At 36.1% G+C, this 25284-nt stretch overlaps 4 protein-coding genes and 1 pseudogene across 4 annotated transcripts; 2 read left to right on the plus strand and 3 right to left on the minus strand.

Moving 5' to 3' along the window:
• Positions 1 to 3790: 3790 nt before the first annotated feature.
• LOC125203790 (actin-7) lies at positions 3791 to 6499 on the plus strand. Its single transcript, XM_048102240.2, has 5 exons — positions 3791 to 3942; positions 4665 to 4737; positions 4838 to 5231; positions 5423 to 6036; positions 6151 to 6499. The coding sequence occupies exons 2-5, from the start codon at positions 4678 to 4680 to the stop codon at positions 6214 to 6216; spliced, it is 1134 nt and encodes a 377-aa protein (XP_047958197.1). The 5' UTR covers positions 3791 to 3942; positions 4665 to 4677; the 3' UTR covers positions 6217 to 6499.
• A 652-nt stretch (positions 6500 to 7151) lies between these two features.
• Positions 7152 to 10065, minus strand: LOC125208372 (putative protein phosphatase 2C 43). Its single transcript, XM_048107970.2, has 5 exons — positions 9730 to 10065; positions 8877 to 9211; positions 8054 to 8418; positions 7715 to 7951; positions 7152 to 7627 (listed from the first exon to the last, which is right to left on the minus strand). Exons 2-5 carry the CDS (start codon positions 9178 to 9180, stop codon positions 7388 to 7390), a joined length of 1146 nt encoding a protein of 381 aa, XP_047963927.1. The 5' UTR covers positions 9181 to 9211; positions 9730 to 10065; the 3' UTR covers positions 7152 to 7387.
• A 3801-nt stretch (positions 10066 to 13866) lies between these two features.
• Positions 13867 to 14667, minus strand: LOC125207843 (putative germin-like protein 2-1). The gene is made up of 2 exons (XM_089061801.1): positions 14553 to 14667; positions 13867 to 14411 (listed from the first exon to the last, which is right to left on the minus strand). The coding sequence occupies exons 1-2, from the start codon at positions 14665 to 14667 to the stop codon at positions 13876 to 13878; spliced, it is 651 nt and encodes a 216-aa protein (XP_088917927.1). The 3' UTR covers positions 13867 to 13875.
• A 1681-nt stretch (positions 14668 to 16348) lies between these two features.
• LOC125207753 (putative germin-like protein 2-1) lies at positions 16349 to 17421 on the plus strand (annotated as a pseudogene).
• LOC125207936 (putative germin-like protein 2-1) lies at positions 17379 to 18717 on the minus strand. The gene is made up of 2 exons (XM_048107457.2): positions 18495 to 18717; positions 17379 to 18014 (listed from the first exon to the last, which is right to left on the minus strand). Exons 1-2 carry the CDS (start codon positions 18610 to 18612, stop codon positions 17470 to 17472), a joined length of 663 nt encoding a protein of 220 aa, XP_047963414.2. The 5' UTR covers positions 18613 to 18717; the 3' UTR covers positions 17379 to 17469.
• Positions 18718 to 25284: the final 6567 nt, after the last annotated feature.

Consider the following 25284-nt stretch of genomic DNA (forward strand, 5'->3'; position numbering starts at 1 on the left):
GTTAGGATAAGTTCTTTAAATTCATAAGTCTAGGAAGTAAGTCTCAACCCCAAAAATTGCGTGGCAGCAGCCAAAAATAGTTTCCAGGTCTGTGAACATGTTTACTTACGCATTCATATCTGTGGATTCAATCCCTGCTTCCCTGTACTAATCTTTTAGCTAAAGCGGGTTGAGGGTTTTGAAGGGGGGAATAAGGTAGTGATTGTGTGCCCAACGACAGATAGCTCAAGGTTCTTTGAGTTCCTAGACCCAGTGTCTAGAGGATTTTCTAGATCGGGGGTTTTTAATTTTGAACACTCTGTCACTGACCATTAAACTCACAGCTCTTCAATGTACTAAATCTGATATTATTTCAAAATTATCATTTTTCTTCCCTTTTTTCCATCCTTCACTTTGTTTCTTTATTTCAATATTAGATTTAATTTTATAAAATTAAATATTAAATTTCAATTTTTAAATATCAATAAATTTTTATTAATTATTAAAATTACTATTAAATAAAAAATTTATAGTTCTAATCAATATTTGATAGTGTCTAATATTTAATCAATAAGGTACGACGACGCATTAGTTTTAATCAATATTTAATAGTTTTAATTATAAATAGTTCATATAACACGATTTATTCTGAGATAAATATGCATCTAATGTAAGACTAATATAATTTTCATTTATTAATTTGAAAACAATCAAAATTAACTAGAAAATTTCAACCAAAATTCTCCTATATCAAATTTTTAGTAGTATCTAATTTTTAGTCAACTTCATAATTTTTAATCACAAGCAATTATAACAACCGAACGAATGCTAAATAGAATAACTCTTTTTCATCATGATTAATCTATACTTCTTCAATTCAGCTGAATATTATATTAAATTACAAAAATTAATAGTTTCAATATTTATAGTGTCCATGAATTAATAGTTTTAATTAAAAAATGTATTGATATTTAAAAATTAAAATTTAAAATTTAATTTTATAAAATTAAATCTAATTTTGAAATAAAGAAACAAAGTGAAGGATGACAAAAGGGAAGAAGAATGATAGTTTTGAAATAATATCAGATTTAGTACATCATTGAAATAATATCAGATTTAAAGTGTAAAAAGACCAAATTGCCTAAACCCCCCAAAATCCCCTAAAAGGGTATTTTCGTCATGAAACAATGAAAAATGACCAATTTTAAAATAAATGCTTAGTCCAGGGTTGTCTGGGGATATTTTTAAAGTCCAGGATTCAATTATGAGATACTCCCTCCGTCCGCCATTAGGAGTCCCATTCATGGGCGACACGGATTTTAAGAAATGTTAAGAAAAGTGGGTGGAAAAAGTTAGTGGTATAGGGGTCCCATTTGTATATATTAGTTTTAAATGAAATGTGAGTGGAATGAGTTATTGGAAGGTGGGACCCTATTACCATTTATGGTAAAAGTGAACCGGGACTCTTATTCGCGGACGGACTAAAATGGAAAAACGAGACTCTTATTCGCGGGCGGAGGGAGTAAACACATAGTTCAGAGACTATTTTTGTAGTTCACTGAAAAAAAGTAGGTATTTAGTTTTTTTATGCCTAGATTCCCGAGAGAGAGACATCCGTTATGGGTTATCAAACGTACGAGAGGACAAAGAGGGAAGATGGCCGAGTGAGAATTACTCCCTCTGTCCGCCATTAGGAGTCCCATTTGTGGGCGGCACGGGTTTTAAGAAATGTTAAGAAAAGTGGGTGGAAAAAAGTTAGTTGAATAGGGGTCCCACTTGTATATATTAGTTTTAAATTCAATGTGAGTGGAATGAGTTAGTGGAAGGTGGGATCCTATTACCATTTATGGTAAAAGTGAACCGGGACTCCTATTTACGGACGGACTAAAATGAAAAAACGGGAATCTTATTCGCAGACAGAGGGAGTAGAATATAACGATGGAGAGAGATGCAATGAGGAAAAAGGAAATTAATGACGTGGAAGAAAGTATATATATTAAAAAACATTTGTGGCAAAAGTAGGGGTGAACACTCAGGATTTTTGCCCATTCCGATATGCATATCTAAAATTTTATGTAAAAGGACATACGAATTGTCCAAAATCCAAACTATTAAATCCGATTAAGATACTATTCTTTTATAAAAATATAGTACTACTATATAAAAATGCAAAAATCCAATACTAAATTTGAAAATCCAATACCAAATTTGAAAATTTTCATACTTTCCTTTGTCCACAAAAAATAGTCCTATTTATGAACGACACGAGTTTTAATAAGAAATTAATAAAGTAAGAAAGAAAAGAAGAAAAAGTGGTTATAGTACGAGAAAGAGGAGAAAAAATGGGAAAAACATTTTAAAAATGAGAATTTTTTTTTCAGATATCGCAAAATTGCAAAATATGACTATTTTTCATGGATGGAGGGAGTAACAAATATCATTAGAATTGTTTAACGAACTATTTTTTTTATATTAGGTTTATAATTATAATACTCCATCCGTCCCTTATATAAGAGCTATTTATATTTTAGTACGCCCCTTAAAAATTTTATCCTTTATATTTTAGGAATCCTTTTTTCTTTCTAATCAGTCTGCACTATCAATATTTCAATTTTTTTTTAATTTCTCTTACTTTACTAAATGTATTAAAACTCATGTCTCTTTTTTTGGTTAACTAATACAGACAAAGCCTGATTCAAAACTAAATTAACGAATAAACTCATCGCTCTATAATATACTTAGGTGGCGTTCGGTTGCCATGATTAGTATTATGAGACTATCCATCTAGGATTAAGTTGTGAGATTATTTTAGTTGGAGGGGGGAGACTATGACTAATTATCATTAGACTATCGATCTAGGATTAAGTTGTGAGGGTCAATCTTATGAACCAAACATGATACAGATTTAATCATGAGATTTAGTCTTGCCAACCGAACACCTACTTAGTATTTTTAAAGGATGAAGACATCATTATATAATATACTCCCATCGTTCTAAGTAAGTTGAGACATAACTTTTGGACACAGAAATTAAGAAATTGTGTTGAAAAGTAGGAGAAAGGAATAAAGTAGGAAAAATAAAGAGAGAGTAAAATAGATGGTGGAATAAAGCAAGAGTAATTGGATGTTTTATTTTTTATTAAAAAAGGAAATGACTCAACTTAGTTGGGACGGAGGGAGTACGAAATAGGAGTAGTGGGGCATGTTAGGGTGCTACCACCTCTTAAAATAACACCATACCACCATTTCTAGCCAATCATTTGTACACGTGGACGAATAATAAGCTGCCACGTGGCAAAAAAAAAAGAAAAAAAAAGTTAAAAAAGACGGCCAGCAATATGTTGTACACTATACAACAATTTTTCTTGGACAACAATATCCAACACGCTAGACAACAATCTATCGATTGAAGATTGGTGTGTACACTATAGATTGTTGTCTAGCGTATTGAATATTGTTGTGTAGCGTTTATAATATGCTGTATAAGTGGTGTCACGGTGTCACTTTAAGAGAGGTTGTCATTTTAACACAAACCTGGAGTAGTACTATATAAATATATTTTGAATTTCAAATTACTTCAAATTTTAAAATATCAAAAATCTTTTAAAATCCAATCATATTCGAACTATAAATCTAAAAAATTCAAATCAAAATTTAAATTTAAATTTATTATGTTTATACCTATTAAAATAGACAAAAGGGAAGCCAGCTACGTTCACCATGCTGTCGTGGGTGCCACAACCCACGAATCCAATCCAACGGCTCAGATCTTATAATCTTGAATTTGAGGTTCATTTGATCTGAATTTAATGTGAGGCTGAGGTTTCATTTAAAGGAAAGGGCCGGCATTTCTTTTTAAACCAAGGCGAAAGAAAAGCACACACACAGTCCTCATTTTCTCTCGGAGTCGCTTGCTGAGAATCAGCAAAGAATTTGACAATCATCTTCCGCAACTCCTCAAAGGTCCAATCTTTGTTTTCATTATATCAAATCTTCGTTGCGATGACTCGATTTTGTTTTAATTTTGTTTTGAATCTAGTTTAGTTATTTCATCTTATACGATTTTTGGTGGTCTCGATTTGTTGTTCTTGTATGAGATCTAGTTATTTATGTTTCTATAGACCTTCTTATTTATGGATCTGACGATGGGTGTTTTGAATTTTGGCTTGTGCTTGCGTGACTATTGATTGGTGAAATTCATAGTTTCCAGTGATACTTCTTGTGTGAAGTTCTGTATTTGATTGGCTGTGTTCGATTAGGATCTAGTTTGAAGTTGCTATAATCGGAAATTTCCTATTTATAGCTGAAGTTTGGATAGACATGTGAATGATCCGATTCGTTATTTGATTAGATCCTTTTTGTTTGCTATACTGTAATTAGCAATTGGCTGCTTAATCCTTGAGTCTGCTCCTGAGTCAAAATCCAAGTCAATTAGATTAATTTTTATTCTTTATCAAATCGAGGATTATGTGCAATTGATAATATCCAATGTTGAAATTTGCTTATGTTTATGGATCTTGTATTATCAAGTGATGTCAATCAGGTTCTAGTCTGACATTTGAAATTTTGTGATTTCTTAGATGGCACATTGCATTCATTGAATATTTAGGGTTTTGGTTTTCTTGATTTCAGATGCATGATGTGTGTCTATGTTGACGATCTAAGTATTGTTTTATTGTCTTCAGATAACATTAAGCGATGGCAGATGCAGAGGATATCCAGCCCCTTGTTTGCGACAATGGAACTGGAATGGTCAAGGTAATCTCGCTTTCCTTGACCTAACAAACCTTGTTTTTGGTTATCAGTTCAGATTTTTGTTGATTTATTAACCTTAACTTATTACATTGTTGACTTTCAGGCTGGGTTTGCTGGGGATGATGCTCCGAGAGCTGTCTTCCCGAGTATAGTGGGGCGCCCTCGCCACACTGGAGTCATGGTTGGGATGGGCCAGAAAGATGCTTATGTTGGTGACGAGGCTCAATCAAAGAGAGGTATTTTGACCCTCAAGTATCCGATTGAGCATGGTATCGTCAGCAACTGGGATGATATGGAGAAGATCTGGCATCATACCTTCTACAACGAACTTCGTGTGGCCCCAGAAGAGCACCCCATCCTCTTGACAGAGGCCCCTCTCAACCCAAAGGCGAATCGTGAGAAAATGACTCAGATCATGTTTGAGACCTTCAACACCCCTGCCATGTATGTTGCGATTCAGGCTGTTCTCTCCCTTTATGCCAGTGGTCGTACAACTGGTAAGGAAGATATTAGAAACTCAATCTGTATTTCATGCTTGTTGCAACATGTGACTTTTTGTTGATTGATATAATCAATTACCTATTATCGAGCAATTCTTATTGCCTACTATATGATTAAAAAGCCATTAGCATAAACCCTAGTGGCTAAAATTGGTCTATTTGCATATGCTTGACATGTTCTTCGGCAGGTATTGTTCTTGACTCTGGAGATGGTGTCAGCCATACAGTTCCAATCTATGAGGGTTATGCTCTCCCCCATGCAATCCTCCGTCTTGATCTTGCTGGCCGTGATCTCACTGATAGCCTCATGAAGATCCTCACAGAACGTGGTTACATGTTCACAACTACAGCAGAGCGGGAAATTGTGAGAGACATCAAGGAGAAGCTAGCTTACATTGCACTTGATTATGAACAAGAGCTCGAGACTGCAAAGACGAGCTCTGCTGTGGAGAAGAACTATGAGCTGCCTGATGGACAGGTGATCACTATTGGCGCTGAGCGGTTTAGATGCCCTGAGGTCCTCTTCCAGCCCTCGATGATCGGGATGGAAGCTGCTGGCATTCACGAGACTACATACAACTCCATCATGAAGTGTGATGTTGATATCAGGAAGGATTTGTATGGAAACATTGTCCTCAGTGGTGGCTCCACCATGTTCCCGGGTATTGCTGACCGGATGAGCAAGGAGATCACGGCTCTTGCCCCAAGCAGCATGAAGATCAAGGTGGTGGCTCCACCGGAGAGGAAGTACAGTGTCTGGATTGGAGGGTCCATCTTGGCTTCTCTCAGCACCTTCCAGCAGGTACGGTCACAACTTAACATTCTCTGCTCATGTTCATGTTTGTGCTTATGCATTATCCTTGCATCATAAACAAGAAATGCAATGAACTGTTTTTGCTTGGTTTTGCTATTGTAGATGTGGATCGCCAAAGCAGAATATGATGAGTCTGGCCCTTCGATCGTTCACAGAAAATGCTTCTAAACATCGAACTCTTGGTTCGCTGGCTTTGCTTGAGGAGATTATACTACATGATATGATTTGCCTATGGCTCTCTATGTTTCATTCGCTTTTCTTCCGGTTTTGTTCGTTTATCGAGTCGTCGTCTACTGTTCGAGAATTTGAAGTTTGGACATGGAAATATTTTAATTTTTTTGTAGCAGACTTGTGCTTTCCGGATGGTACTATGGGTTTGAATTTTGGATGAAGAGCACATACTGTAATTTTAGTATGGAATTCGTAATGTCAAGATTCAGTCTTTGCTTTCTTTGTGATTATGTTTCATCTTTTGTTTCTAAGTGAAGGATATTTTATTTCAGTTCGGGGAAATTTCAGAATATATCTAAGATTATTGATTTACTAGTTAACTTTTTAGATTAAAGAGAAAAAGGAATTTGCTACTTACTAGTTTGTGGGTTTACAATTTAATTGAGAGGAAGGTGGTTGGCTGAGCTTATAAACTGAAACAATATACTATATCATGTTTCAAGGTTTTATAAGATGTAATGTTATGAGCCTATGTTGCGTGAGAGCGTTGTGATTTAAAGATACTCCTTCTATTTCATAGTAATAGAGTTATTTTATCATTTCATAGTAATAGAGTTATTTTATCATTTTTGTACATTCCATAGTAATAGAGTCATTTCTCTTTTTAGTAAAAGTCAACATATTTTTCTACACCTACTTTACTCTCTCTTACTTTTTTCTCTCTTCGTCTCTCTACCATTTTCATTTTCCACTTTATTCTCCCTTTACTTAACTCACCTAACATAGTTTTTCTTAATCTCCGTACCGAAAAGAAACGCCTCCATTATTATGAAACGGAGGAAGTGGTATATTTTTAGTTAGATAAAGAAAATGGAAGATGGATAGGTTGAGTTCAAAGATATTGACAAATTCGAGCTGGAACATGTATTGGATTAAAACCAAGTAAACACGATAGTAGGAGTATTATTCAAGAATAATGACAAGATCTGTTTTTTACAAAACGGAGATCAAGATCGACAACTATAAGTCAGTCTGTTATTAGGCAAAAGATTGTACAAACGCATGATTTCGTCTAGGCGATTTCCGAAGGGCATTCGCCCGGGGCTCAGGCCAAATAAAGAAGTAGGTAATCAAGTTCCACAGACATAGCAGGCAGTTCTGCATCAGTCTAGGAAAAGTTGAAGTTCGATGGTCCGACAGAATCAACAAAACCTCGTACTGACTGTTCAGGCACGGAGGCCTCATCACCGTCAAGCATCTCGTGGTCAATGAAGACAACGACTATGGAGATATCGTCATGGACGTGTCTCCTGACCCCATTATCGAGTTTCTTGATTTCCTCATATGGCATCTGTCTTATTCTACCAGCCCTCTGCAGAGCTGATACAAGTAGCCTCCTTGCTATTCCCTGTGATGCACAAAACAAGGATGTAAAATTGATACTATATGAAAATAAAATAGTTTTGAGCTATGAACTGAGAGATGAAAAACAGACTGCTCTCGGATTGTTGTGGACGATCTCCACAGCCTCCTGATTGGTCAAGAATTCCCAGAGGCCGTCCGAGGCGAAGATGAGGAACTTGTCATTTCCTGATATCCGTCGCGTCACTATGCTTGGATCAGCTCTAAGAACTGGTCTCTGCAGAGGCTGGGGAAGGTGGAACCGTGGGAAAGATGGATCGAGGGCAAATTCTGGCCTCTTGAGGTAGGCATCACCAATGGATCTTGATACCTGTGTATAGATAATACAGACACATACCAAGTTCAAGATTCAAACCATTGCCACAATTGAAGCTCAGTTGTTACAGTATCATGGGATAAAAATGAAGCGAACCTGTATGATTCCCTTGATACGCCAAACTCCTTGCTTCATCACAACAATCTGTGAATCTTCGGGGTGCAAATTAGTCAACTCGTTTCTGACCTCTTCCATGCTAGCATTGTGATCTCTAGTGAGCTGCTCGGCTACAATTCTATTTGACCGGTCCGAACATCCCATTACTGCTCTAGAGTCCCCCAAATTAGCAACATATAGCATTCTCTTCCAGATAACTCCGACCAGACAACAGGAACCGATTGCTGCAAGCACTGGTCTGATTGCATAAGCTCTTCTAACTAGCGTAAGAAACCCATTTTCTGTTTCAGAAAACGCATTTCTGAGTATATCCTCCGACATTGCTCCATTTTCCTGAGCAAGTCCTGTGAAAAAGAGGCATTCATGTTAGGACTTAGGCATCAGCCACTTTCTTCCCATCTTAGAATAATTTCATGCATTTGTCCCTTACCTGAACTTTTCTATTGAGAAAATAACTGAAAAGGGAAAAAACACGAATTTAGCAACATAGAGGCCACAGCTAACAAATCTCACAGCATCTAAAAGCTTATAGGTGACCAGAATCTTTTTAACAGCTTGTCGAGTGGAAAGAGATGCTTACGAACATTGAGTGGTTCATCCTGATGAACTGATTTCCCAAATTGCCATAACATATAAATTTCAGCAACGAAATCATCAAAGTAGACTAGTGAACATAATCCAAAGAAGTTAAGACATGATGAACATGATCAGCAAATACGTTGTTTCTCATTACTAATAGCAAACAAGTCCTACTTGACATTGAACTCAGACATTCCGAGACGTATCCCAGCAAAAGACTTACTAATCAAATGATTGAAGAGGTGGTCGGAGATGTATCTTGAGGCCTCAGGGCCACCGTGGCCATCATAGACACCGACAAAAGTGGCGTGCCTACCAGTCTCGACTTGGCTTTGATCCTCAAGGACAGCATTTGCCTGGACAACAGCAAATGAGAACTCACCGTGTGAATGCTTCTCGAGATCTTTGGACCAGAGAAGCGCGTCGTCCTCCCCTCCGGAGCCTTGGTCATCATCCTTGCTCATAGGGGCATATCGACTCATAGGACTCAAACATGAAGATGCTGTTTTTCCCAACCAAGAAAACATCCCTCATTTCCTTTTTAAAGCAGAGGAGATTCTGCAGTTGAACACACATGTAAGCTAGACTGAGTCAAACAACAAGCTAAAAATGAGTAAAACAACAAGCTGAAAACATCAAGACCTTCTAAACACAGCAGCATGATATTCAATTATTCAGATTAACCCTCAATTTAGCCCCAAAATAAAGAGTGGATGCTAAAACAGTGAGATCAAGAGTGCGAAGTTCGAACAATTCAACAGTATAGTTAAAAATAGGGTAGAAAATGTAAACAGAAATAGAAACAATTTCAAATTGGAGCAAGTGAGTAACTGATCAACATAGATTTAGCTAACAATAAAAGCCAAAGAATATGAAATTGCCAATTTCCAAGAAGAACCAAACGAAACCCGCCAAGACAAAAGAAATCAAAATATATGATCACTCAAGAAACGTTATAATCTGATTGAATCCACAAAATACGAAACGGCTGAGCTACTACTTCACTAAAAACGTACTGATTAAATAAATTAATGAAAAGTAAAAAAAAAAAAAAACATTTGAGACGAAACACTTACAAAATTTCGTCCAATAACTATAACCAAGACAGAGTATAGCCGATATATCAAGATCCCAAGAAGAATTCACCAATGCCGAGCGATCCAAGCACTGAAATTTTTTGTGGGACGAAGAGAAATTAGATTAGAGTGCGTGTAATATCGGAAAAAACATATCTTTTGGAGAGTAGAAGTGCAAATTGATGAAAATTTATGAGGGCTGTCAATTTCTGCAAAAACTTTTCCTCACAAATTGGAAACAGACGAGAGAGGATTGTTTTCAAGTAAGAAAGGGAAACATCGAGGAAGAGCTGTATATGTAGAGAGAGATAGAGAGAGAGTTTGACTCGGGAGGCAAATAGATTATGGTTGATAAGTGGAACTGCAGATATATACAAGCGGTAAATTACAGTTGTTTTACTGGAATTCTTTGCGAATTCATATCAATTTGAGTTTAACGTAATTTAACGTAAACAAGGTTTCACATTAAATATGATTTTACCTCAATCATTTATATTAAATTTAAATTTATAAAAATATTTTGTATATTATGCCTTTTTACTCACAAAATTGAAAGAAATTTTTTGTTTTATTGTAATGTAAATATAAATATAGGCATTTTTTTACTCAAAAAACAAATATGAAATTAATTTTAGAGTTTCATGAAACTAATTATCTACTCTATTTTAGATTTTAATGTACCATTGAAAATGATCTTAATATATGCCCATTATCATCTTTTTAGCTCAATTCTTTTAATAATTCTAAATTTACTTTATATACTAAAGTGAATTTTATAGTTTCATCGAAGAGTTATATGGAGTACATATATATATGGAAGCGTTTGATATGAGTTGTTTGAAAATAATAATTCGATGAATAATTGGGTACCACATGCTGATGGTTTTGATTTAATAATTATTTGTCTTCACAAAATTAGATTGATTATGTAATCACCCCCTTCACAATCTGATGAGGAAGTGTTCGATTACCCAACATTATATTAATTCAAAATCAGATTGAAATCGAAATAATTTTTTTTATCTTTGGAGGAAGATCATGACTTGTAAATTAAGACTAATCATACATTATTCTGAAATTAAAAAAATGGATAAACTATCAAATCAAACAATACTTATAAAACCAATTCCATTAAGACCTAACACGTTTGATCAAATCAAACAACATAAACTAATTCCATCCCGATGTTATAAAAAATTAAAAGAAGGAAAATAAAAACTGCCGGTATATCTTGAAATTTAGAAAAAAACACATGTGGAACAAAAAAATTAATTATCCCTTTTAAAGTCAACTTTTGTCTGGAGTATTAGAAACTTGCATCGATAGTTTATATTTTATATTTGATATGAAAAATAAAATAAAAATATTATAGTTGTTGGTTGAAAGTGGATCATTAACATTTTCAGTTATCTTTAAAGTCAATGCTGATTGCTGACAAAGATCCACGGCCGCCACGACTATTTTGACATTTTTAACCATTTTTTCCTGATTATTACAAAAATACAAATGGTCATATTATGAGTATTTAGTGCAACATGAAGATTGGTGAACGCTGAAGAAAAGAAAAGACAAATTCAAATGTTCATATCTTAATATTTTGTCGGAGGTAAATATGGTAAGAAAGTCACTTATCCATGTGAATACAGGTGCTTTTTTGGTTGTGTTGGCAAGAAACTTATGACATTTTGAGATTAAATAATAGTCCTATGTCCCTTAAAAATAACAGTTTTGAAAAGTTTAATGATTAATGTGCAATTGATAAATTAAAAAAAAAACAAAAAACAAAGATAAATGAATAGTGTCGGTGGATTATGTGATCTACATTATTAGTAGTGTTTATATGTAGGGTTAGTGAATATTGAGATACATAAATATTAAACTATTAATTCTAATGATAGAATTAAAATAATGTGTATGGATAATATGCTGTTCAATTTAAAATCGTACAAATTTAAGGAATGTACCAAAACAGAAATACTTGCTATTTTTAAAAGAATGAAGGAGTATGCATATTACTAATAAATTATAATGATAGAGCAACTACTAGTTAATATATTAAGATCAAATATTTGCATTTTGGGATATTTCACATCAAAATTACACTAATAAGTTATAAAGATGCCCAAAAAAAACCAAGTTACTTAGTACTCCTACATTATATACAATCCATCAAATTTATACCATTTGAATTGAATATATATAAGATATATATATATATATATATATATATATATATATATATAATATTCATGCCCTTTATTTTCCAAAAAAAGAGCACATCTCTAGTGTTCGTGGAGCGCATGGTCGACGGAGCAAAGAATACACAGAAGACGTGCATTTTAAGAGCTTAATTATATTTAATCACCTTAATTAATATCTTATCATGATAAATAAATAAATAAAATATGATAGTAATAGGATTAATTTTATATCATTTTATTATATAACTCCAAAATAGATGAGTTGTACGCTATACCGATTACTCTTGAGCGCATGATGAGCTCCCACACATAAGCTTTGGTACAAAAAAACTTGATTCATTCCACAAAATAGTTTGCTAAATTACTTTTAATTTTAGGTACTTAATCCGAGTTGACTTCATCCAATTTCGCATGCTTTTTTCCCGCACGCTTTTTCATTTTTTGGGAACTTTAAAAAGAGTTTGAAAATGAATTATGTCAATATACAACTGTAGTTTTGTACGAACTAAGAGTACTAAATTGTGAGGGCAGTGTAGTTTTCTAAACACATACAACTCGTGACCAAATCCTATCCTATCCTTTGATATGCAACACCACCTGCACAATCTCATCCCATAGTCAAATGAAATACTCCAAAGCTCAATTATAATTAAATAATTACTAACGTTCTCTCAATATAAAATGAATACTAGTAGTATAATTTTGTTCCTATACTATGATATTGATAGGGAGCTCACTATGAACATGGAAAGTACATATCAAGACAATGGAAATGAGGAAGATAAACTACTAGTAGTATTATATTTTGCAAATAAATAACACGAATATGTTATAAGAAGTTGCAAAATGCAACATGAAAAAGTGAACTTGGGTCACATGTGTGAAGACTAATATAGTAATGACAGCCTGATTTAAAAGGGATAGGAAAAAGTGCAAAAGCAACACAAAACGTGAAATATAGTTCAATTTTATCATGCTTCATATTATGATAATCCAACACTAACGTCCCTATCGTAATTACTGCAAATTCTTGGTTTCTTTAGTACACAACCACACCTATTTTTGGTTTATGTTTTTGGTGGTATAATCTTTAGATGACAAGAATATATGATGCTGAAAATGTCTTAGGTCCAATTCAGGCCCATTGTAGCCGTGGGCTTCCCTCTGGACCACTTCATAGATAGCCCAAGCCCACACAGTAGAATTCTAAAATGCCATAAATATGAATTGAATGTGGTAGTATAAATTTTTAAAGTCTACATTGTTCTTCCAACCAATAGGAGTATAGGAGAATGAGAGCTAAATTTACCGAAAAAAATACTCTACTACTTTACAACTCAATTTAAACGAAAAAAAAAGTAGTAGTAAGTAGCTAGGTGCGGAAATAGATAATTGAAATGGTAATTAGGCGTTTATGACGGTTGATGTCGAAGCCCCTTCAACGGTTCTACGCCATGACTACACCAAAATCATACTCCACTAGTACTACCATTTAATCATTTATTAAAAATAATGGCGAAATCGAGACAGAATATTGGGCGTACCTTCTGGAATATTAAGTGTTTTATCCATAATTTATGTCTTTCTATTTCCACACATCTTTTCAACCAAATTTGCTAAATCTTGAATTTAATTTACACTAGCGCACCAGCTGGTGTGCGTGCATAAATATTAGATATACAACTATATTTTTGAAAGTTGTGCGGTTAATTTGATTATATAAAACCCGTGCCAAACCAAGAATGCATACTCTTGTGGACAGAGGGAGTACTGAAATTTTGACATGCTAACATAATTAGCCCACATATAATGAAAATAGTGTCATCATCAACATGAATAGCGAAAATAAGTTGTAGATTACATAAAAGTGAAGGAAGCAGCAAACAAAAGCAGTAAATTAAAACAAAAGGAAAACTCAGAAACACATGCAATTAATCAATTGTATCTAAAATTTAGCTTGCAAGTTGTGCACAAGGCTGGGCTCAATCTGGAAGGCCTTGGTGAGAATATCGCTACTAATGTCAGGCTTGGACCCGAAAACCGCATTAGCAATGGTGATCACCCCGGGGTTCTGGCTGCTCAATGCAGCTATAGCAACTGCATTTTTAGTCCCCACATTCCGCTGGAAGTGAATCAGTCCAATCGGAAAAACAAAAACATCCCCTTTCTGCAGGGTCTTCGTGATGAGCCTATTCTCAGGATTCGAGGTCACAAACCCTACTTGAAGCGAACCCTCAACGACTGTCAAGATCTCGGTAGCTCTTGGGTGAGTGTGAGGAGGGTTTATTCCCCACGGTGCATAGTCAATACGCACCATGGAGATGCCGAGGGTGTTGAGCCCAGGCAATTGGGCCACACTGACTGGGGTCACTCTCGAGCCGTTAGGGTTTGAGGTGTTTCCGGGAATGTGGAGTCCACTGAAGGAGAAGTCCGCAGCTCCAACTGATGATGGGCTCTTGCATGCTTGCCCATTCACTCTTGCTACATGTAATTGATGAGCATATATGATCAATAACTACTAATTTAATCATATGTAATGAGTAACCATAAGACAATTTTCCTCTTTGGTTATTGATAAAAAAAAATCATACAGTATATTAAGTCAAGATATCATCAAATTACCCGAGCTTGTGGAATCAGCGACGCAAAAATCTTGTAACGGACTTGGCTCGAAGGCAAAGACAGTGCAGATTATACAATGAGCAATGGTGCTCAACAAGAGAAACCTACTCGACATACTAAATTTTTATTTGGAAGAAATGAAAATATTGAGAGTAGGAAATACAATTATGGAGCTATTGCTTGTTATTGAATATTGAGTTGATAACCAAAGTATATATAGGCATTTTTCATGCACTAAATTTGTTGTTTCTAAACCACGTCGTTGCCGTCTTAAGAAATATTAATATTTTTGTACGTTTATTAATGTAATACTATATGAGAATGGATAAGGATTTGAAATTATCATGATTGAAGAAAGGTTCAAACATTAAGACATCGTTAGATTATTAATATCAGAATTGTGGACAAATTGTTGGCTAATTTCCTAATTCTTAGTTCTTGGACCGAAGGGAAACACATAATTCCGAAATTAATGACTAAGCTGAATTTGTTTAGGAATCAAAAGACCCAATAATGAATTGATTATAAATTGATCTTAATTTTTTTTTTACATATTATAGCATAATTTTCGATATACGAAAAATAAAATCGAAATTAAGCTTGAGTACAAAAAGATCGTGTGGCTGATTAAAGCTCACGATATAAATAATTAAATAAATGTATATTAAGTATTTTTTTCATCGGATTGTATTATATACCAAACTAGTTTTAAACGCTAAACGTCAAACACATCATTATTAAATAACGCCGAGTTCATTATAACTTTATTTATAGTTTAATATAGGGAATTTAGAGATTTAAAAACAATAACGTCGTAATTTAAAAATCTAAAGTTCATTATAAGTATGTTATTAGTTCATTATAAATAAATATAATTTTGCTCTTATAATATGAAAGGGAGCTGGACCCGATTTCACTATGAACGTAGGGGGTACATATCAACACAATCAAATTGAGAAGGTATATGAAACAAATTATCTTTATCATAAATAAACGAATTACCAAGGGACAATGGATGGGAATTGAAGATATTTCCTCCATAAATTTAATTAGCTATTGCTACTCTCTTTGTATGTTCAAAACTTGAACGGATTGCGCGCCTGCTATCTTTCAAAAATAAATGGAAAAAGGAATATGTTAAATTCCTTAAATAATAACCATTGATCATAAATATGTGGCTTGACTATTTGAGGAGCATGATAACATGATTGCATTGTGGAGTAGATACCAATGCATGAAGAAAATTAAAATCTTGCATGTTTTTGCTAATGATAGAATGGTTTTATGTAAAAACAATTAAAAAATTAAGAAAAAATCTATCTTGTTTTTCGTATTTGGTTTTCTATAAGCTAGTATTCAAAGGCTCTCCGATTAAATAAACACCAAATTTTACATTACATGATCAAAATCTTAATCTTGACACATGGCTCTCATTCAGGAATTAGCCGTATGTATTATTAAGCACAATTTTGAATGATTCAACTGATGGACGGGGAGCATATAAAAATATGGATTAGGCCATCATGTTAATTAATTATATATAATTGCACATATAATTATTAGTTTTCACCATATACAAACATTTAATTCTAAACACAAGCTATAATTTTGGTAACATTTCCCATGTAAGATTAAGAAGTCGGCTTTCTCAAGTATTGTTCAAGAGTAAAGACAAGTGTATAATCGAATTGAATATTGCATATTTGCATGGGAATTCTATAAATTGAGAGCTTCTGTAATTAGCTTTCACCACTAAACACATCCCCTTTAAAATTTTGAAGTTAAAATTGATCTTGAGTTAGACTGATCATGGCAATGAACATCCTCTTGTTTAGCTCAATCGCCCTATCTTTGGCCTTTGTTGCTCTCGCCTTCGAGCCAAGCCCGTTGCAGGATTTCTGCGTTGCCGATCCTACTAGCTCAGGTGATCATCCCTTCCATTTCATATTTTCATTGGCATGTGTGTTAATTTAGTAATGATAATGGTAAATTTTACCTTACCATTAAATGTAGTACTCCTACTAGTAATTAACGTTGGCTCGCTTTGACTTTGACTTTGAGTTTCAGCAAGAGTGAATGGGCAAGCTTGCAAAAGCCCTGCTTCAGTAGTTGCAAACGATTTCTCCTTCAGTGGGCTGCATGTGCCCGGGAACACCTCCAATCCTAACGGGTCGAGGGTGACCCCGGTGTCTGTAGCCCAGTTGCCAGGGCTCAACACCCTGGGAATCTCAATGGTGCGTATTGACTACGCGCCATGGGGAATCAATCCACCACACACCCACCCGAGAGCCACTGAGATCCTGACCGTGATTGAGGGATCCCTCCTAGTGGGCTTTGTGACCTCCAATCCCGACAACACCCTCATCACCAAAACACTCCACAAAGGCGATGTTTTTGTGTTTCCAGTTGGGCTCATTCACTTCCAGCGTAACGTTGGAACAGGAAATGCGGTTGCCATAGCTGCATTGAGTAGCCAGAATCCCGGAGTTATCACCATTGCCAATGCTGTTTTCGGGTCCAAGCCCGATATTAGTACTGATATTCTCGCCAAGGCCTTCCAGGTGGATAAAACTGTTGTAGATGGGCTCCAGGCCAAATTCTAGGAATCCAGATTAAAAGCAAGATCCTCTCTTATTTGGTCCCAATATTATTTTATGTGCTTTCATGTTGTCTCTTTTTTTCCCTTAATTACTTAGCTTTCTCTGCGCGTGGCTTCTGTTTTGTTTCAGTTTGTTTGATGCTAGATTACCAATTTTTCTCTTGATGTTGTATGCAAACGTGAGACTAAATGAAATTTCGATTTTAAGTGTTCCAATTTAATCGATATGAAAAACAAAATGCTCATAATTTAATTAAAACCACGTGAAGTAGTTCATATACAGAAATTCTGAGACGAACAGAAGAGTAAATTAAGCTTCTAAAACTTTTTCTGAAGATCTTCCACGATTTTCTGATCCAGCATAAACGAACTAGCAAGATAACCGGCATCAATCGGCGGCGTGGTCCCAAAAACGCCGCTTGGAACGAAGATGAAGCCCGGATGCTGGCTATTGAAGGCCACCAAGGCGGCGGCCTTCCCTTTGCCGACATTACGCGCGTAATGGACAAGCCCCACGGGGACGACGAACACGTCCCCTTTCCTAACAACTTTGCTGAAATGCTTGTTGGAACCGGGGTGGGAGGTAACGAACCCGATCTCCATGGAACCTTCTAGAACCGTCACCAGCTCAGTGGCCCTTGGGTGGATGTGCGGCGGAAAAGAGCCATTCCGCCGCAAATCCACGCGCAGTAATATCAACCCCATTGTGTTGAGCCCCGGGATCTGGTCCACTGCCACGGTGGTGGAGGCAGACCCCATCGGGTTTGACGTGTTTCCAGCCAGATGCAGTCCTCCTCTGAAGAAGAAGTCGTCTGCTTCCACCTTGGTGGGGTCCTTGCATGCTCGCGCGCCACTTAATCTTGCTGTTAATAATTACACGAGGTTAATTTCTTTTCGGCACGGGCTTCTTAACAAATTACTACCTCCGTCCCCCAAAATTTGTTACACTTTGACCCGACACGGATTTTAAGAAATGTAATGGAAAATGAGTTGAAAAAGTTAGTGGGATGTGAGTCCTACTTTTAAAGTATTAGTTTTATAATAAAATGTGAGTAGGAATGAGTTAGTGGAATATTGGGTCCACTACCAAAAATGGTAAAAGTGAAGTGTATCAAATTTTCAGGGACGGACCGAAATGGTAATATGTATCAAATTTTCAGGGACAGAGGTAGTAATAGATATAGTAACAAAACAGAAAAATAAAGAAAGAATAAAATAGAAGAGGGTAATACTCCGGACTGCTTTCTATTAAAAATGAAATTGATCACTTATAATTATATAACGGAATTATGGAAAAATAGAAAAAAAATATCAATGATTTTGTAAAGGAATGAAGGCAGTACCTGAGCTTGTCTGATCTGCAACGCAGAAATCTTGTAGGGGGCGTGGATCGAAGGCCAAGGTGAAGACGCACAACAAATTTAGGGACAAAGTGCTAAATATGATGACTTTGAAAATCATTTTTAGTTTACCTATTGTATTTTGTAGCACCCTATTTTATAGGTATTTTAAACCAAGAAAGGTCAATGACATACAAATTTTAAGTTATTTTTATTCGGTTGGTGGAGCATAAGATATAAACATGAAATCTACTACTAGCTTTTTTATTAACTTTGGAATGTTATAGTATTGTCTTAATCTCCTTTTGAGTGTATATATATGCATATAGTGTTGTTTTTTGTGTACCACATATATTCCTCCATTATCATACATGCACAAACAAAATGGAATTACATCACTTGTTGACTATTCTGGTGGATAGAAACAAGTAAAAAAACAGAACAATGGAGAAACACCAGAAAACAAAGTACTAAAAGAATAAGAAACAAATGTTTAAAGAATAATAATAGTGTAAAATATGACAATTAAAACAAACGAGATGGATTGATATGATGAAGTGGCCGCCGTTGGCGCTTACAGCGTGGGCCATGGCTGAGCACTTAATCAGCTGAGCTCCACCTTTGGAGGTCTGAATTTGATCTCCACAGTGATATTGGGATTGTGACTAAAAATTGGATCACTATCATTGGAAGCCAAGCGATGTTGAAATAATTGAGTGAACAAATTACATAAAACTCTCTATGATGATTAACCAAGAACAGCGGAGAAGGAGTAGAAACTGTAGACTGAAAGTGTACTTTGATCCATAATAAATTGAACAGTGGAATTGCTTTGCAGCGGCTATGGATCTTCCAAACAATCAGAGACATTCTTCGAAATAGTCTGCCGAGAGAATACAGAGATATCGAATGTTCTTCTGACGTCTGGGACCATAACCTAATCTTATATTTATATAAATATAAAACCCTTTATTTTCTTTTCGTTTCTCACCAAATAGAAAATTTCATATGATATCTATACTTATTTCCATAACAAACAAATACACTTTTAATCCAAAATTTTAATTTTTAATAGATCACTTTAATTGGTCAACTGAAAGATAATCATAAATATTAAATTAGTCACGTGAAAGCCAAATTTCTAACAACGGGTTCTAACGTGATAAGATTTGAAGTACTAGTATGAAAGATTTAAAATTATTTTATCGATAAATCAATATTTATTGATCAATTTGACGCGTAACACCAAAACGGCTCAAAACCTGACATAACCCACAGGTATAAGTGGCATTTGCATGCACAACTAATTAAAGGATTAAGGACGTAGTTGAGGTTCTAGATCAGGAAGACATGAAAAAGAATAATTTAGAATATCAATAGTTTCTGTATTAATTATCCATAATTGTAAATCATCAGTTTTGAAACTTCATGTATTCTAGTAATTAGATCAATAATTGAATACTACAAATATTTACATATATGGAATTGAAGCTCCATTTTACGTAGACAATTCATCATTTGACCGTAGACAATGCGTCCCTACCGTTTTAAGCTCTTATACAATGTTCAATTAAAATTAAGTCACGATTCAATTGGAACCTTCTTTTATTGTTTGGAAATTAAAATTTTCCAATTGAATTGGTTGTTTTGAGTTAACATATTCTTTTGCGAATTTATTTTCAGTTGAATGATGAAAAATCCAATACATATTCCATAATTTATAAAGTTAATTATGTGACTAAAAAATAAAATATTATTGCGTGTATAATACTCCATCCGTCCTTAAAATATAATACTACTGTCATTTTGTCATTTTAGTTCGTACTACAAAATTATTTCACTTTCTATTTATGGAATGTTTTTCACATTCTATCATTTTTAAAATGTTTTTCATTTTATACACTATTTCAATTATTTTTCTATTTTTCTCTCATATTTTACCAATTTCGTATTAAAATTTGTGCCTCTAATTTTGGAAAACGAAGAGAGTATATGGCTACTTATTTGAAGCCTAAATGAAAAGAAATGAGGTGCTCAAAAACAATTTCCTTCTTTCGATTTGCTATTTCATTTTTTAACTTTGGTGACGCATTCCTTATTCTAAAAGAAGGGTTATAAATTTAACTATAGACAACCAATTGACAAATAAAAGAGCGTTGTTCATAGGTTTCAATCAGTTGGAGCTAGTCATGGGGCAAGGAGCATTAAGTTTTGATAGACTAGTAAAGAAGAATAGTCTTGGTCAATTAGTTCCTTTTCGTAGACAAATAAGACCTCTTGTTTGAAATATTTGATGAAAAATATTATAGTTGGAAAATAGAAGCAAATATATACAGTTTCTAAGTTGATGAAAAGAGTATTTGATTGTGAGAGTCAAATATATGCCAAATATGAAGGAGAGATGTTATGACCGACAATTTTTGATATGATGTGAAAATTTGATATAAACACACACAAAATTAATGAGTTTGAGTCAAATTTTATTAGGTTCATGTTTTATCGGGTTGACCCATTAAAAACTTGATAATTTCAAGCTGAATTCAAGTTGAATTGAGTTGAATTCAGACCTTATTGGGTTAAGATTGTTATTGATCCACTTTATTGCAGTTGGTTTTGTTTTAGTTACTTATTTTCATCGGTTTTGGTGTCTCTTGTTTCATATTTATATGTCAAATGTATGTTAGAAATTAAAGAGTTAATATTTCGTGTAAAAATTTTATTTAGCTAATTTAGTTTTGGTTTTGGATTCGTTACTTTTGACTCAATCATGTGGCTGACTTAATAATGATGTGAAGTCTGAATGTATAATACTCACTCCATTTCATTAAAGATGTTTCACTTTTCTTTTTAGTTTATCCCACTAAAAATATTATATTTTTACTTTTTGAAAAAATTCTCTCTGACAATAATATAAATATTATATTTTCTCTTTCCACTTAACACACAGAACAAATCCTCCTAAAATCTCGTGTCGTCCCATAAATGTGATATCTTTTGTGAGACGAACGGAGTATTATTGTTGTATCACTTGTCAAGAAGGGCAACTTGACTTTTTAATTAGCTTGTGAATGAATAATACTAAGAGCATCCTCATCCGTGCTCTTACCATGGAGGTGGGCCCGGATCCACTTTTACTCCCTGTCATTAGATAAGAGCACAACACCCACATCCGTGCTCTTCCGCAAGGACAAGCTCAAGTGTTCCACCATTCTATTATTCAATTTAAATACTTAAATTACTAAAAACATTTCTACAATATAAAAATACATTAAAAAATAAAAATTACATAACTAAAATCCTAAAAAATAAAAATTACATAAATAAAATCCTAAAAAATAAAATTACATAATTAAAATCTTAGAAAATAAAAAAAATACATAATTAAAATCCTACAAAATAAAAATTACATAATTAAAGACTAAAAAATACCCCCGTGGAAGACTAGTCCTCTATCCCCAATATTTATCGGAGACCTCGTATCATTGCCACATGTGTTGCAAGTTGGCCAGGAGTCATGCTAGACCTATCGGCCGCATTGAGTTGACCCAAGAGGGTCCACAACGAGTTGGTCAGGGGTTGAGGTGGCACAAAGGGAGCGGGGACGGATGGAGTCGGGGCGCGACGGTGGTTGGCCATCGCCTTCTTCTTTCCTTGCGGCCGCCGGGAACTGCTCGGGCCAACGTCGGGGCTACACAAGTAAGTTCCGACAAGCTGGGTAGCCACATCATCGGAGGCGCCGTCGGATAGGGCTACCGACCTCGACCGTTTGCTGGAGGAGCTGGAGGAGGATGCTACTACGCCACCCCTATACTTCTCATGATGGCGCGCCTCCTGCCATAAGTGAGGTACTTGAACGGTTTCAAGTTCAAGGATTGGTAGGTCGCCAAGGCGGCACTAATGATGTCGAGCTCGCTCTTGCCGCTCCCCGCCGACCGCTATTCCTGGAGGTGATACCCCTAGAACTTACCGATTGCGTCGTTGGCTCTGTAGATGCAATTGTGCACCATACTATCATTGCGATAGGTTTTCCCCCGGGTCAGTTTTCATTGTACAGACGAGTGATGCGCCACCAAAATGTTTCCCGCTTAGGTTCGTGCCAACGTCTGGATTTTCGGAGACTGCCAAGAAGGCTTTGAACATCTGCATCATCTAATCCGAAGTGTACATGGTGCGAGTACCATGAGTAGGAGTAGAAGTAGGAGTAAGAGCAGAGCTGCCGCTCCCTCCCGATCCGGGTTCGGGTGCCCACCAGTATCGTCCATCGGGGGCATCTTGGTCATCCACCGGGTAAGGCCGGTAGCCACCCGAAACTTGAGAACCTTGGGTTTGAGGAGGGGTCGAAAATTGCGTTTCCCGACTAGGGAATGACTAGAAGCCAAACCAATCGTGGTTCCAACCGTGGAGCCGGAGGGGTGATCACCGGAGCCGGACATTGTGTAGTGTGGTGAGAATTTAGATGAGAGAATAGAAGAAAAAAGATGAGAGAATAGATGAGAATTGATGAGAAAATAGATGAGAGAATTTAGATGATAAAATAGATGAGAATTGTGTAGTGTGGTGGAATTTTTTTTGTGTTGAAGTGGGGGTATTTGTAGATGAAAATGTGAATTTGGGATTAAAAAATTGAAAAATAAATTAAAATGTGTAGATAGCGGATATAATTTATTGGGAAGTGGGAAAAATGTTTTTTTTATTTAAAAACATTTTTTTAAATTACTTTTTATTTTATTTTTTTAAATAAAAGAAAAAATTGAATTTGCCAACGGCTATTCCGTTGGCCAATCAAGAGATGCCACGTAAGGCTGCTCAGCGGCACGGACGTGCTCCTATTTAAGGGCAGCGCCATGCCGGTGGCACGGACGGACTGCTCGCAGCGGCGGTCCGTGCCGCTGGCACAGACAGACAAGAGCCCGCTGCGGATGCTCTAAGAGCATCCACATTCGTGTTCTTTGGCAAGAGCACGGACGTGGGCCCAGACCCACTTTTACTCCCTGTTCTTAGGCAATGGCACAACACCCACATCCATGCTCTTCCGCAAGGACAAGCTCAAGGGTCCCACCATTCTATTATTCAAATTAAATACTTCAATTATGAAAAACATTTCTACAATATAAAAATATAAAAATTACATAATTAAATTCTAAAAAATAAAAATTACATAATTAAAATCCTAAAAAATAAAAATACATAATTAAAATCCTGGAATATAACAAAATACATAATTAACATTCTACAAATTAAAAATTACATAATTAAAGACTAAAAAATAACCCCGTGGAAGACTAGTCCTCTATTCCCAATGTTCTTCGGAGACCTCTATCATTGCCACATGTGTTGCAAGTTGGTCGGAGTCATGTTAGACCTATCGGCCGCATTGAGTTGACCCAAGAGGGTCCACAACGAGTTGGTCGAGGGTTGAGGTGACACAAAGGGAGCGGGAGCGCGACGGTAGTTGGCCGTCGCCTTCTTCCTTCCTTGCGGCCGGCGGGAACTGCTCGGACCAGATTCGGGGCTACCCAAGTTAGTTCTGGCAAGCTAGGTAGCCACCTCATCCGAGACGCCGTCGGATAGGGCTACCGACCTCAACCGTTTGCTGGAGGAGCTGGAGGAGGATACTACGTCTCCCTTGTACTTCGGATGATGGCGCGACTCCTGCCAACAATTGAGGTACTTGAACGGTTTCATATTCAAGGATTGGTAGGTCTCCAAGGCGGCACTGATGATGTCGAGCTCGCTCTTGCCGCTCCCCGCCATTCGCTCTTCCTGGAGATTATACCCCTGGAACTTTTGGATTTCGTCGTTGGCTCTGTATATGGCATTGCACACCATACTCTCATTGTGCATGATGGTTCCAACCGGCCGGTTTTCATTGTAACGACGAGAGACGCGCCACCAAAACCTATCCCCGGTTTGGTTCGTGTCAAACTCAGGATCTTCGGAGATGATCAAATAGTCTTTGAATAACACATCCATCTCTGCCGGAGTGTACGAGGTTCGAATGCCACGAGGAGGAGGAGGAGTAGTTTCAGAGCCGCCCGATTTGGGTTCGGGTGCCCACCGGTATCGCCCATCGAGGGAATCTTGGTCGTGCACCGGATAAGACTGATTGCCACCCGGAACTTGAGAACCTTGGGTTTGAGGAGGGGCCGAAAATTGCATTTCTGGACTAGGGAATGGCTCTGAGTCGAACCAATCATGGTTCCAACAGCGGGAGTCGAAGGGGTGATCGCCGGAGCCGGAGGTGTGGAAGTGGGGGTATTTATAGATGAAAATTGTGAATTTTGGGGAAAAAATTGAAAAAAAAATATATAAGTGGGAAGAAAATAGATATAATTTTTTGGGAAGTGGGAATATTTTTTTTTTCGCTTTTTAAATTAAAAACGATTTTTTTTAAAAAAAGAAAAGTTTAAAATGCCAATGGCTATGCCGTTGGCCAATCTCGTCGCGCCACGTCAGAGTGCTCGCTGGCACAGACGTGCTCGATGCATCGAGCAGCGTCGTGCCAGCGGCGAGCAGCGGTTCACCGTTGCGGATGCTCTAAGTACTATTTAAACAACGTGAGTTCAAATTTGTAAATTGAATTTATAGCTAGTGCCAATTGCTAACTACTACCCTCGTCCCCCAAATATTGTACCACTTTCACTCCACACTAGTTTTAAGAAATGTAATGGAAAGTGAGTTGAAAAAGTTAGTGGATTGTGGATCCCACATTTATATATTAGTTTTATAATAAAATGTGAGTAGGAATGAGTTAGTGGAATATGAGGTCCACTACCAAAAATGGTAAAAAGTG

Source organism: Salvia hispanica, chromosome 6 (assembly GCF_029641045.1).
Source record: "Salvia hispanica isolate PSC_SH4W2 chromosome 6, Shi_PSC_v1, whole genome shotgun sequence".
Classification (NCBI taxonomy): domain Eukaryota; kingdom Viridiplantae; phylum Streptophyta; class Magnoliopsida; order Lamiales; family Lamiaceae; genus Salvia; species Salvia hispanica.

What these genes read in the sequence shown, in the direction of transcription:
- LOC125203790 (XM_048102240.2), top strand. Translation starts at nt 4,678, where the DNA reads ATGGCAGATGCAGAGGATATCCAGCCCCTTGTTTGCGACAATGGAACT. An exon ending in ATGGAACTGGAATGGTCAAG is followed by an intron (nt 4,738 to 4,837) that starts GTAATCTCGCTT and finishes GTTGACTTTCAG; the next exon opens with GCTGGGTTTGCTGGGGATGA. An exon ending in TGCCAGTGGTCGTACAACTG is followed by an intron (nt 5,232 to 5,422) that starts GTAAGGAAGATA and finishes GTTCTTCGGCAG; the next exon opens with GTATTGTTCTTGACTCTGGA.
- LOC125208372 (XM_048107970.2), bottom strand. Translation starts at nt 9,180, where the DNA reads ATGTTTTCTTGGTTGGGAAAAACAGCATCTTCATGTTTGAGTCCTATG. An exon ending in CCTCTTCAATCATTTGATTA is followed by an intron (nt 8,419 to 8,876) that starts GTAAGTCTTTTG and finishes TCTTTTTCACAG; the next exon opens with GACTTGCTCAGGAAAATGGA. An exon ending in TCCACAACAATCCGAGAGCA is followed by an intron (nt 7,628 to 7,714) that starts GTCTGTTTTTCA and finishes TGTGCATCACAG; the next exon opens with GGAATAGCAAGGAGGCTACT.
- LOC125207843 (XM_089061801.1), bottom strand. Translation starts at nt 14,667, where the DNA reads ATGTCGAGTAGGTTTCTCTTGTTGAGCACCATTGCTCATTGTATAATC. An exon ending in CGCTGATTCCACAAGCTCGG is followed by an intron (nt 14,412 to 14,552) that starts GTAATTTGATGA and finishes AATTACATGTAG; the next exon opens with CAAGAGTGAATGGGCAAGCA.
- LOC125207936 (XM_048107457.2), bottom strand. Translation starts at nt 18,612, where the DNA reads ATGATTTTCAAAGTCATCATATTTAGCACTTTGTCCCTAAATTTGTTG. An exon ending in TGCAGATCAGACAAGCTCAG is followed by an intron (nt 18,015 to 18,494) that starts GTACTGCCTTCA and finishes AATTATTAACAG; the next exon opens with CAAGATTAAGTGGCGCGCGA.